This window comes from Zingiber officinale, chromosome 2A, assembly GCF_018446385.1.
Source record: "Zingiber officinale cultivar Zhangliang chromosome 2A, Zo_v1.1, whole genome shotgun sequence".
In the NCBI taxonomy this organism is placed as follows: Eukaryota; Viridiplantae; Streptophyta; class Magnoliopsida; order Zingiberales; family Zingiberaceae; genus Zingiber; species Zingiber officinale.
The window spans coordinates 76,214,885-76,228,577 of record NC_055988.1 but is presented as its reverse complement, the minus strand read 5'-3'; the positions used below and the strand labels follow the sequence as shown (position 1 = coordinate 76,228,577).

Below are 13,693 nucleotides of genomic sequence, written 5' to 3'. Positions count from 1 at the left end.
TAATTTAAAATAACTTAAATTTAAGTTCAATTTGAGTTATGAAAATCTCCATTTGCGCATATTTAAATTATAATTATGAGAAAAAATAATTAAAGTTCAATTCGAGTTTAGCTACAGACAAGTCTTCCAATCCCAAACTCTTGTCTTCTCTTTTACTTTTTTTACCCTTTTATTTACCCGCTAGTGCACAATGTAGCTAGAGTTTAAACTACTTACATGACTAAGAGCATAGCTAGAAGGGTTGTTCGACAAGAAGACTCGCGTGATCACCATGGTGGCGAGGAGGCCAATGAATCCCCTCTCTCGTGCAAGGAAGAAGAGGCGGCGCCGGTTTCGCTAGATGAGTCGGCCGCATTCTGCCCGGCATTACGACAAGTAGCTCAAAGCCACTGGAAGCTGAACTCACATTTCCTGAATTAAGGACCTTCTTGGCTGAATCCGGCCGATACTCCTCTCCTCTTGGCTCTGCTCGACTCGGCTTAACCAAGCGCTCGAAGATGGCCATGACGAGGAACATGAGCACCAAGATTGCGGCGGCAAGGAAAAGGAAGGAGATAGAATTCATAGGCGTGCTCTTCCATGAATCATCGCTCCACGAGCTTGGCCTCTCCATGGAGCCATTCACCTCCCCTCCCTGCTTTATCACCAAGACCTCACTGCACTGGGATGACAATGACGGGAGAGGCTGAGAAATGACGACGAGGACGAGGACGACGATAGTGCCAATGGATGGAAAGCTTTGGGCTCCATGACAAGATTTGCCTTGTCATATGTTGGCATGCAAATTCAGCTGGCTGGACTGGGACTTGTCGTGGAATAATTGGAGATTGGCTCTATCTGGGCTGCAATCAGTCAGTCAGTCAGATTAATAAATGGCAAGCCAACAAATGGAGCTTTAATGAACCAAATTGTTCCGGCATAAGCAAGACAAGTTATCAGTAGATTAATTAAATATCTATGATTTAAATTTTAACTATTATTTTCTATTAGCATGGAATATCTATAATGTTAACTATGGAATGAAGAGCCTTAAACTTCTGGATTTACCTAGGGACGAATCAAAGAGAATGTCGTTAGATTAATTGATTCTATAACAGTCTTGACAACTGAATTATCTTTTTTTTTAAAAAAAAATAAATTAGAAATTCAATCTATGTTTATGGTTTAAGGTCTAGCTTTGGAATTTCTGGACAAAATAAAAAAGAGATCTTTTTCAAATCATTAAAAGAACATTCTATTTTAAGTTTTTTATTAAAAGGACGTTCAGTCATGTCATATATAAAATTATTCAATTAACCTCTAATACTATTATCTCGCTTTACGATTCAATCACGTATAATTATCTAATTAACCTCTAATATTATTTGTTGGATATATATAAATAAAAATGAAGTAGAAAAGAAAAGAAATTCATTGTGAATGAGACTTTAATCTCACATTAAGAATTTCAAGACATATTGATTGATTTATATTAATTCACATATATTGATAATGTGAACAAATACATGAGAAGAGATTCTCTCTCACACATAGACTCCACCAGTCACTTGGTTACTATGCAATCTGCACTCAATATTTGACAAAAATAGTCCTTGCTGGTAAGTAATTATATACGAAATAATAAAATCGAGTGTGCTTTTATAATTTTTTTTTAAATGATAGATTTTATATTTTTGTGCAATTATTAGATAGTCTGATAAATAATTAAGAGATTTAGAGTTCAAATTTTAGCCGTTCTCAAAGAGTATTTATACCCGTTTCCTTATCTAACCTTAATCGCTTTTTTGAATTTAAGAAAATATTGCTAATAGATATAAAATTTTAAAAAATAAATAGAATAACTGATAATTTTTTTAACTATTCTATTTAAAATATAAAATAAAATTTTTGATACTCTAATCCACACAAAGTTTTCTTTCAAACAATTTTAAAAATATTGATCACTTCTTTAACTTCCTAATTTAAAGGGAGAGAAAGGGTCTAATCGCGGTGGTGAAAAAAAGTGGAAGCTTCCAGGTGCACTGGACAAGACAAACTAGGAGATAAGGAATATTCTTTCGGCTACTTTTCGTTAACGATAAATTGTTTTTAACAATTATTAATGGACAGAAATCAATCGTCTACCGGAAAAAAAAACACCGTTCATTTTCTGTATTGTTAAAAGAGAAATAAAAAGGTAAAAACAGCGTTCGTTTTCTCCGTTGTTAATTGAGAAATAAAGGTTTCATGTGATAGACTAATTATCTTTACGCTATTTACCTCTCATAAAATAATAGACATTTAAAAATCATATATCAAAATTTCAGTGCTATATAGTATTAAATTAAGACAGTTAAATATATTTTAATATAATATACTATATTTTTAATATTTTTCAAACCTAAAACCCATGATAAAATAAGTTAAAAACCCATGTAGATCTTAATGGTTAAAATAAAACAAATATATATAGCAAGAAACATGTTGTCATATTGATCCTGTCCGGGAGTAGAGTTGATGGGCACTGGGACGCGGTGCTCTCTGTTGTCTTCGGATGACGCGGTTGCGTTCTTTGGATGACGCGGACATCCGGTGAACCTACAACGACAAGGAGAAACAGAGTAACAGAATGAGGACTGTAGCTACAGTAAAGATGAATGTGTACCTCCGTCGAATTCTGAGGGTCCTTACATAGGATTCCTGGGAGGCGCACACACGCTTCCCGAGACGTGCACGCTCCTCAAAGCATATCTCGGAATGGACGTGTCAGAAAAGTGTGTCTGACGCCGTACCGCAATAGTCCGAGCATATCTCTGACATGACAGTGGAAACTTCCATCGTATGATTCTCTTCCGATCCGGCCGTCGACCATGTTGTCTGTCGGTGGCACATGTCTCGAGAAGGATATCACTGTTGGTGCAATCATACCCTGGAAGTTTCAATGTGTTGACAATTATTTAAGTTTAGGTTAATACGGTTGAACTAACATGCATTGTGAGTTTGCAGGAGGAGTTTCTTGCAGGTCAGAAGACCAGATGCAAGAGAAGACCAAGAAGGTCGAGGACTGGATTCTTGGCAAAAAGAGTTCTTGCAGGTCAGAAGACCAGATGCAAGGCAAGAGAAGTCCAAGAAGGTCGGGGACCGGATTCTTGGCAAGAGAAGCTCCTGCAAGTCACAAGATTATGTGTGTGATAGGCTCACTGTCAGAGATCGACTGGAAAATCGATTCAGACATGGCTGTGCGGAAAATTGCCTCTGAATCGATCAGCCGATCGATTGAAGGTAAGGCAATCGATTGGCTGATCGATTGGTAAAGTTCTGCGCAGCACAGAATGCATCTGGATCGATCAGCCGATCGATTCAAGTTACTGAATCGATCGGCCGATCGATCCGTGAACATTCTGTGCGAAGCACAGAATCGTTCTGAATCGATCATCCGATCGATTCAAGGGATTGAATCGATCGGCCGATCGATCCGTGAACATTCTGTGCGAAGCACAGAATCACACTGAATCGATCAGCCGATCGATTCAAGGTATTGAATCGATCGGCCGATCGATTCACGCAGCTGCTAATTTCATGAGCAAGCGCTTGAATCGATTCAAACGCTGCCCCAATCGATCCAAGTCAAATAAAAGAATCTGCACCGTCGATCTTGACGCGATGGTTTCCAACGGATAGTTGTGAATCGATTGGAATATGACCTCAATCGATCCACGGCGACGGCGACGTGAGAAACGGCTAGTTTTCTCAACGTATAAAACACGGAAAGAAGTTGGAAAACATATACAACGAAAAACATACTGTTCCATTGCTCTCCAAGCCTTTTGAAAGCTCTCAAGTGATCAAGATTCAAAAGAAAGGGTTCAAGCTCCTCTCCACTATGTACTGAAATCTCACCTGCAAAGAAGAAGCTGATTAAAGCTTGTAATCCTTCTCTACTTCTTCTTTGTAGCGTTTGTGATATTTATTTTGAAAAAAAGGAAGAGGTGTATTTCTGTTAAGGTTTCTCCACCTTCGGTGTGATTCCAAGAAGGAGGGTTTTTGATAGTGAAAGAGTGTGAGTGGTGTGGATCCTTGGATTAGTCACCTCCTTGAGGAGGTGGATACCAAGTAAATAACGGTGTTAGCATTGCCTTCAGATTTCCGCTGTGCAAAACAAAGTTGGTCAGAAAAAGAAGTGAGCGATTCACCCCCTAGCTCAACCGATCCTAACAAGTGGTATCAGAGCATTGGTTTGCTTTTGAGGATTCATCGTCAAGAAAGCACAAGTCAAAGAGCTACAAGATGTCAATGAAGGAGGGACATAGTACTTCACGACCACCATTCTATGAAGGCAGCAATTTTGCTTATTGGAAGAGCCGCATGGAACACTATCTCATGACCGAAATTGATATGTGGTTCTCAATCACGGAGGGATTCATGGCGCCAACTGAAAATGGAAAAATGCTTGAGTCATCCAAGTGGACTGTTGAACAAAAAATGAAGGCTCAAGCAAATGCAAAGGCGATTGTGACTCTTCAATGTGGATTAAGCTCGGAACAACTCAACAAAGTTGGACCCTTTAAGAGTGCCAAGGATTTATGGGATAAGCTTATTGAACTAAATGAAGGCACCAAGGATTCAAGAATTGCAAAGAGGGATTTGTTGATAAATCAACTTCAAAACTTCACCATGAAGGATGGAGAAACGGTAAGCTCACTACATGGGAGATTCAAGGAACTCCTAAATGGTCTTCATTCAGTTGGAGAGAGTGTGGAGAACCGAGATCTCATAAGGTATGCTTTAAAATCTTTCCCAAGAAACTCTTTATGGTCATCCATGGTGGATGCTTATAAGGTTTCAAGGGATTTGTCAATAGTGAAATTGGATGAATTATTTTGTGAACTTGAATTGCATGAGCAAGCTAACACAAGCCATAAGGAGAAAGGTATAGCATTGGTTGCAGGTGAAAAGAGCAAAAAGAAGCACAAGGAAAAGAAAAAGGAGAAGAAGGAGTCATCTTCAGAATCCGAACAAGATAGTGATAGTGATAGTGATAGTGATGAAGAGCTATCATCAAGTGAAATGGCAAACTTCGTTCGAAGAATGATGAGACATTCAAGGAAGTTTGACAAAAAGGATGTTAAGAAAATCTTCAATGATGAGAAAAGAAAAGGTAAATCTCTTGTGGATTCTAAGAATAAAACTGATGTAATTTGCTATGAATGTAAGAAAAAGGGGCACTACAAAACGGAGTGTCCAAAGTTGAAGAAGCAAGAGGAAAAGATCAAGAAAAAGAAGAAGGCGTTGAAAGCCACATGGGATGACTCATCATCAAGCTCATCGGAAGAAGATGAAAGGAAGAGCTCAAAGCACATGGCTCTCATGGCCTTAAGTCATGTAGAAGATAGTGAAGATGAAGATAGTCATGAAGAAGATGTGGAGTCTTCAAGTGAGTCATCTTCTAGTGATGATGAGGTAATTTCTCCCAAGCTTGATAAGATGTATGCCACCATTGCATGCTTAACCAATGCACTAGCTAAATCAAAAGGGAAGGTCAAAAGATTGCAAAATGAATTGAAATCACTCAAAAATGAAATTGTGCCATGTGAAAGTTGCATGCTTCATGAAAATGAAAAAAATGATGTTGATGATCTTGAAAAAGAAAATGTATCATTGAAATCACAAGTTGATGATCTTAGATGTGCTCTAGTAAAATTTACTTCAAGCTCAAAATACTTAGACATGATTCTAGGAGCTCAAAGAGGCGTGTACAATAAAGCGGGACTAGGTTTCAAATCTCAAGATAAGGAAGTTAAATTCATGTCCCTAATTAGTAGAAACCATGCTTCAAGGGTTAAGGTTGTTCAAGCTTGGGTACCCAAGCAATTTGTTATTGATGCTACCGGACCCAAAGTGTGGGTACCAAAATATTTGGTTCATCGTGGTTAAACAGGCATGCATAAAGGGGGAGCATCCAACAACATGGTTCGTAGATAGTGGATGCTCTAAGCATATGACGGGAGACTCATCAAAATTTTCATCATTTAGACACAAAAGTAAAGGTACCGTTTCTTTTGGTAATAGTGGTGAGCTAAAAGTTATAGGAATTGGAGATATTAGAATTTCCGAGAAATTTGTAATAAAAATGTGTTACTAGTAAAAGGCATGGCTTTTAATCTCTTGAGTGTTAGTCAACTATGTGACTCGGGGTATAGAGTTGAGTTCAACTCATCTCAATGCCTAGTCAAACATAGTGAACTAAACACCAATGTTCTCATAGGCCATAGAAAAGAAAATATTTATCAAGTTGAACTATTTGGTGCTACTAATGTGTTTGCTAAGTGTCTCATGTCCAAAGAAGAGGAGACGTGGCTTTGGCACCGGAGACTCGCTCACACCAACATGAAGAATATCAAAAATCTCTCAAGGAAGGAGTTGGTGCACGGATTGCCAAAGTTGAAGTTTCAAAAGGACAAAATATGTGATGCATGTCAAATGGGTAAGCAAACCAAAGCTACTCATAAAGGTAAAAATGTTGTAAGTACTTCAAATGCTTTAGAGCTCATTCACATGGATTTATTTGATAGTAGCAAATATATTTCTTTAAACGGCAGTAGATATTGCTTTGTAATTGTGGATGATTACACTAGATATACATGGGTGTTTTTCTTGAAACATAAGGATCAAACTCTAGATACCTTGATTGCTTTTTGTAATAGAGTAGAAAATGAAAAGGGTCATAAGATAAACAAAATAAGAAGTGATCATGGAGGTGAGTTTGAAAATGATAGATTCACAAGTTTTTGTATGGAAAAAGGCTACAAACATGAGTTTTCAACCCCTAGAACACCTCAACAAAATGGAGTTGTTGAGAGGAAAAATAGGGTGTTACAAGAGGCCGCTAGGAGCATGTTAAATGAATATTCACTACATAGTTTCCTATGGGCCGAAGCAATCAATACGACTTGTTATGTCCAAAATCGAACTTTAATACATAGGTTTCTAGGAAAAACACCTCATGAATTGTGGTTTGGTAAACAACCTACAATTAAGCATCTTAGAGTATTTGGGTGTAAGGTCTATATTCTAAACACCAAGGATCACTTGGGAAAGTTTTCCGCTAAGGCGGATGAGGGGATTCTTGTAGGATACTCAAGTCATAGCAAGGCATACCGAATTTACAACAAAAGATCAAAACTAGTTGAAGAATCACTAAATGTTGTATTTGAAGAAAATCCCTCTTTAAACGCTATAAGAACAAACAATGAAGAATTACAATTTGAGTTAGAGAAACTAACACTAAATGAGGAAAATCATCAAGGAGAAGAAAATCAAGAAAGTGATGGTGAGAAAAATGAACCTTTGCCACTTGAACCTGAAGTTATAACAAATCAAGACTCAAGACCTATTAGGACTCATGTAAATCATCCCTTAGATCAAGTAGTAGGAGACATTACTCAAGGAGTGAGAACTCGATCTTACTTTAGAAATGAAGGAAGTCAAGTTGCCCTAATATCTCAAATAGAACCAAAAACCATTGATGATGCCTTGTTTGATCCGGATTGGATTTTAGCAATGCAAGATGAATTATCTCAATTTGAGAGAAGTCAAGTTTGGGATTTAGTTCCTAGGCCTAACAACAAATCAATTATTGATACAAAATGGGTTTTTAGGAACAAACTTGATGATAAAGGGATAGTGGTGAGAAACAAAGCTAGATTGGTCGCTAGGGGTTTCAATCAAGTAGAAGGGTTGGACTATGATGAAACTTATGCACCCGTAGCAAGATTGGAGTCAATTAGAATGATGTTGGCCTTTGCTGCCCACAAGGCTTCAAATTGTACCAAATGGATGTAAAATCAGCATTTTTAAATGGTGTAATAAAAGAAGAAGTATATGTTGAGCAACCACCGGGATTTGAAAATTTGGAGTGTCCAACCCATGTATATAAACTTAAAAAGGCCTTATATGGACTAAAACAAGCTCCTCGGGCTTGGTATGAACGATTGTCAACATTTCTAGTATCAAAAGGGTTTCATAGAGGAAAAATTGATCCTACTCTATTCTTGAAAAATAATGGTAATGATTTGTTTGTGGCCCAAGTATATGTAGATGACATTATTTGTGGTTCCACAAATAAAGATTTTTTAAATGAATTCATTAATCACATGGAGAGTGAATTCGAAATGAGTTTGGTTGGTGAGTTGACATTTTTCCTAGGATTACAAATTAAGCAAACAAAAGAGGGCATTTACATTCATCAATCCAAATATGTCAAAGAGCTATTTAAGAAATTTGGAATGGAAAATGCAAAGGAAATATCTACCCCCATGGCCACAAATACTAAGTTGGATAAAGACATTGAGGGGAAAGAAGTTGACTCCAAAGTGTATCGTAGTGCTATAGGAAGTCTTCTCTATCTCACGGCTAGTAGACCGGATATATTTTTCGCCGTAGGTATATGTGCTAGGTATCAATCTTGTGCCAAGGAGTCACATTTGAGTGCCGTTAAGCGAATTCTTCGTTATCTCAAGGGGACTCAAAATGTTGGTCTTTGGTATCCTAGAACCGAAACTTTTGACCTAGTGGGCTATACCGATTCCGATTATGCCGGATGCAAGTTGGATCGCAAAAGCACTAGTGGTAGTTGTCAATTTCTAGGGTCCTCTTTAGTAAGTTGGTCAAGTAGAAAACAACATTGTGTAGCTCTCTCCACAACCGAAGCGGAATATATTGCCATGGGAGAGTGTGTATCGCAATTATTGTGGATGACTCATACTCTAGAAGACTATAAACTTACCTATAACAATGTTCAAGTACTTTGTGATAATGTGAGTACAATCAATTTAACAAAAAATCCCGTTCATCATTCAAGAACGAAACACATAGAGGTTAAACATCATTTTATCCGTGATCATGTAACTCGAGGTGATATCATTTTAAATTATGTTGGATCAAAATCTAACTTAGCCGATATCTTCACCAAACCTCTTCCCGAAGTTGAATTTAGCTTTCTTAGAAGAGAATTGGGAATGTGTTGTATTGATTAAATCAAATCCTCCATGGTCACTTTATAGGTAGAGTCTTTGGGTTCTTCACCTTAATTTTTGCCTCTCACAAACACATAGGGTTATCTTCTTTGTGTGATTTAGATGGGGTGAGAGGTTAGGAACATTTATCTTGGTCATAATGCTTGTTATGATGCATTAAGATTGGCCAAGAAAAATGATTGTCACATGAAACATTCATTTGTCCAATCATAGGGAAAGCAAGTGTACAACTCATGTGCCCGTTGCCCTACGATTATGATTGGAAATTTCCAATTGATCATGTAACAACTCACTTCTGAAACATTGGTTGTAGTGTGTTATTGGATGGGGATTATTATGAAAAAGATAGATACAAACTTCCTCATATCTTTGAAGTTTTCAATAATTTGTGGTTTTGTGTAAGTTTTCACTAAGACGAGTTTATTTTTATTAAACTTTATTTTTCCTTGATAATATGGGACATATATAGTGTCTATGCAAAATTTCATGATTTTTGGGGTAGTGTACAATTAGTTGTGCTTTTCCAAATCTTGGTTCTGAAAGTTTTTCAGACATGCAGAACTATCAGGCTTCCCAATCGATTGGTCAATCGATTGGGAGGCTCGCACTTGGCCACAGAAGGCATCTGAATCGATCAGTGGATCGATTCAGAGTACCTAGATCGATCAATGGATCGATTGAGAGGCTCGCACTTTTCCACAAAAGGCATCTGAATCGATCAGTGGATCGATTCAGAGAACCTCAATCGATCAATGGATCGATTGAGAGACCCTTTCGTTTTTCCACAGAAGGCGTCTGAATCGATCCATGGATCGATTCAGTATTTTGTTCGACTTTCACAGAAGCATTTTGAATCGATCGACCGATCGATTCAATTACTCTCAATCGATCGGTCGATCGATCGAAGCCCTAAAACCCGTCTTAAACCCGTGGATCCGAATCGATCCCTTACTTTTTCCTTTTCTCTTTCTCTCTCTCGATGCGGCTTTTGCCCTAGGCGACTTCCCAGGCGACGGTTCTGCCTGTCTCGATCATCACTCCGGCGTGCTTCTCCGGCGAAGAGGCGCTATTCCACTTCTCTTCCAGTTCTCTCTCGACACACTGGGCAGCTCCTTTCCTCTTCTCCGCGTCCTCACACAAAATGCGGACTCAAAACCCTAAACCTAGGTAAAACTCATTGCTCTACTCCTTGTTGTTCCTTTTTGCTCCTATTCTTGACCTAATCTGTATTTTTGTGTGTCTTTGTGCATTGCATTATCCCTCATGCATTGCATTACTTGCATTACCCTTGAATCTTTGCATTACTGTCAAACCATTCACTGTCCCTTACTCACGCACTTTGTATTCCTTCCCGTTCACTGTCAACTCTGGGCATCTCGTGCATTTGTTTTCTATCCCACAGAAAGAAACAAAAGGTCCGTGAATCGGGCGAAGGGTCGTCTGTTCCTTCCTCACGTCCTCAACCTCCCACTGACCCTAGGTTTCCAAATGCTGCAATGCAACAAGCTTTCACCAAAAACACCTTCAAACTTATTCCCCCTAGATCAGTGAATTTGCAATATTATAGATCTTCTTGTTTTGATACCTATAATAGGTTCAAGCATTATAAACTTGACTCTTTGTTGACTTGTGAGAGGGACATCAATATAGGTCTTGTCTCCGAATTCTATAATAATTTACACACTTCAGATGGTGTAAATTATCGCACTCGTGTTGCAAAACGGAGCCTGGACTTCTCTTGTGAGATTCTTCAATCTTATCTCGAATGTCTACCCTCAAACAATGATTTTGTCTTTTATCCGAATCTTCCCGATGAGCTGCCTCCACCTTTTGAGCATATTAGCATTGCCTCCATGCATCAGTTCTTCTTTGGTCGTCCTCGTCCGGATGGGCCAGATGCTCATATCACTAAGTTTTCTTCTCTTGAGTTATCAGCTGAAAATGCCGCTTTGTTTAAAGTAATCATCAACTGTCTTTTCCCCATTGCCTCTCGTGCCCTGGCCATTCTACGACCGCCTCATATGTTTGCTCTCTACGCCATTCGTCATTCCCTTGACATCAACATCCCTCTGAATATCTTTCATTGCATCATCCATTTCACCCAGCCCGTGCAGCAGACGATACATATGCCTTTCGGGCATCTTATCACAAATTGGCTGGCGTCCCAGAAGGTTGATGTTTCCCGGGGACGGCTGGAGCACATGACAGTGGCTTATTCTCGGATCTCTTCCCGCTCTTTCAAGAAGTCGGGTCTGATTGGTGGTCCCGCTGGAGTTCGATGGATCGATGGCCGTGCTTTTGGGGAGGGACCCCGGGCTCGCCACAGGGGGGATGCACAGGCCTTGGCTCCTGCGGAGGATGAGGCTGAGGAGGAGTTCCACGGGCCAGCTTCTCCGAATCTTGAGGAGACGGTTTCCACTCGCCTTGAGGAGCTGACCCTGGAGGTAGCCAGCCTGCGTACCACGTTGGATACCGTGGTCCAGCAGCAGACTTCGATGCAGGCGACTATGACTTCAATGCAGCGGACTCTGGACACACTAGTGGACTTAGTGGGCTCGTGGGTGACGGTCCACCCGTCTCAGTCTGGTCCATCCCCCGCCCCTGTTCCCCCTGCTGAGGATGCCCCTGATCCTGACTCTGCGGCGGTTCCTGCTCCGGCTACTACGTCCGCTCCAGCTGCTGATCCTGCTCCCACTCCTCCTGGAGACGAGCTTATCGAGTTTTATGTTCCTATATGATGTATTTTTATCTTGTTGTATGGATGGTTGTTCTGGAGTCCTTTTTGTGAACTCTCTTTTATTTTGAATGTATGATATTTTTTTTTGCTACACTCTCCTTTTGATTCTACATTTCAGTGTTGTTCTGTTCTGTTGATATATGTGTTTTAGGGGGAGCATTCATTGGATTTATCATATTTGCCTTGTGCACTTATTGAGGGGGAGTTATTTGCTTTTGATTTTTGACAAAGGGGGAGATTTATGTTGAAGTTCATGCTTATTGCTTATGCCTATCTTAGTAAATTAAAATTAAGCTTACTGCAATTATGCAATTATTATTTCAGCAAGCTACAATCATTATTTATCATTGTATTGGAAATTAGCCTAAACTTAAATAGATTGTCAAACATCAAAAAGGGGGAGATTGTTGGTGCAATCATGCCCTGGAAGTTTCAATGTGTTGACAATTATTTAAGTTTAGGTTAATACGGTTGAACTAACATGCATTGTGAGTTTGCAGGAGGAGTTTCTTGCAGGTCAGAAGACCAGATGCAAGAGAAGACCAAGAAGGTCGAGGACTGGATTCTTGGCAAAAAGAGTTCTTGCAGGTCAGAAGACCAGATGCAAGGCAAGAGAAGTCCAAGAAGGTCGGGGACCGGATTCTTGGCAAGAGAAGCTCCTGCAAGTCACAAGATTATGTGTGTGATAGGCTCACTGTTAGAGATCGACTGGAAAATCGATTCAGACATGGCTGTGCGGAAAATTGCCTCTGAATCGATCAGCCGATCGATTGAAGGTAAGGCAATCGATTGGCTGATCGATTGGTAAAGTTCTGCGCAGCACAGAATGCATCTGGATCGATCAGCCGATCGATTCAAGTTACTGAATCGATCGGCCGATCGATTCAAGGGATTGAATCGATCGGCCGATCGATCCGTGAACATTCTGTGCGAAGCACAGAATCACACTAAATCGATCAGCCGATCGATTCAAGGTATTGAATCGATCGGCCGATCGATTCACGCAGCTGCTAATTTCATGAGCAAGCGCTTGAATCGATTCAAACGCTGCCCCAATCGATCCAAGTCAAATAAAAGAATCTGCACCGTCGATCTTGACGCGATGGTTTCCAACGGATAGTTGTGAATCGATTGGAATATGACCTCAATCGATCCACGGCGACAGCGGCGTGAGAAACGGCTAGTTTTCTCAATGTATAAAACACGGAAAGAAGTTGGAAAACATATACAACGAAAAACATACTGTTCCATTGCTCTCCAAGCCTTTTGAAAGCTCTCAAGTGATCAAGATTCAAAAGAAAGGGTTCAAGCTCCTCTCCACTACGTACTGAAATCTCACCTGCAAAGAAGAAGCTGATTAAAGCTTGTAATCCTTCTCTACTTCTTCTTTGTAGCGTTTGTGATATTTATTTTGAAAAAAAGGAAGAGGTGTATTTCTGTTAAGGTTTCTCCACCTTCGGTGTGATTCCGAGAAGGAGGGTTTTTGATAGTGAAAGAGTATGAGTGGTGTGGATCCTTGGATTAGTCACCTCCTTGAGGAGGTGGATACCAAGTAAATAACGGTGTTAGCATTGCCTTCAGATTTCCGCTGTGCAAAACAAAGTTGGTCAGAAAAAGAAGTGAGCCATTCACCCCCCCCTCTAGCTCAACCGATCCTAACAATCACCAGCTGCCCCTTTTGTCCTCTTCTGAGTCTTTTGTTGGTTACTAGGCCGAGCGGGAGGACCGCTCGGCCATCCTGCCGTCCGGGAGTGCAAGCGTACCGGACCGAGTGAGAAGACCACTCGGTCACATACTCGGACAGGCTTGCAGCCTTAGTCGATCTGCCGCTCAACCGAGCAGACAGGGCGCCCGGTGGATCAGCTCTTTAATACGAGCACTCATGAGCGTCGGAAACCCGACCTGAGGTTGAGTTGTCGTCGCGCCGGCCTGGGCGCTATTC

General features: G+C 40.1%; 1 protein-coding gene across 1 annotated transcript; it reads right to left on the bottom strand.

Moving 5' to 3' along the window:
- Nucleotides 1-232: 232 nt before the first annotated feature.
- Nucleotides 233-613, bottom strand: LOC122043711. Its single transcript, XM_042604306.1, has one exon. The coding sequence runs from the start codon at nucleotides 611-613 to the stop codon at nucleotides 233-235; it is 381 nt and encodes a 126-aa protein (XP_042460240.1).
- Nucleotides 614-13,693: the final 13,080 nt, after the last annotated feature.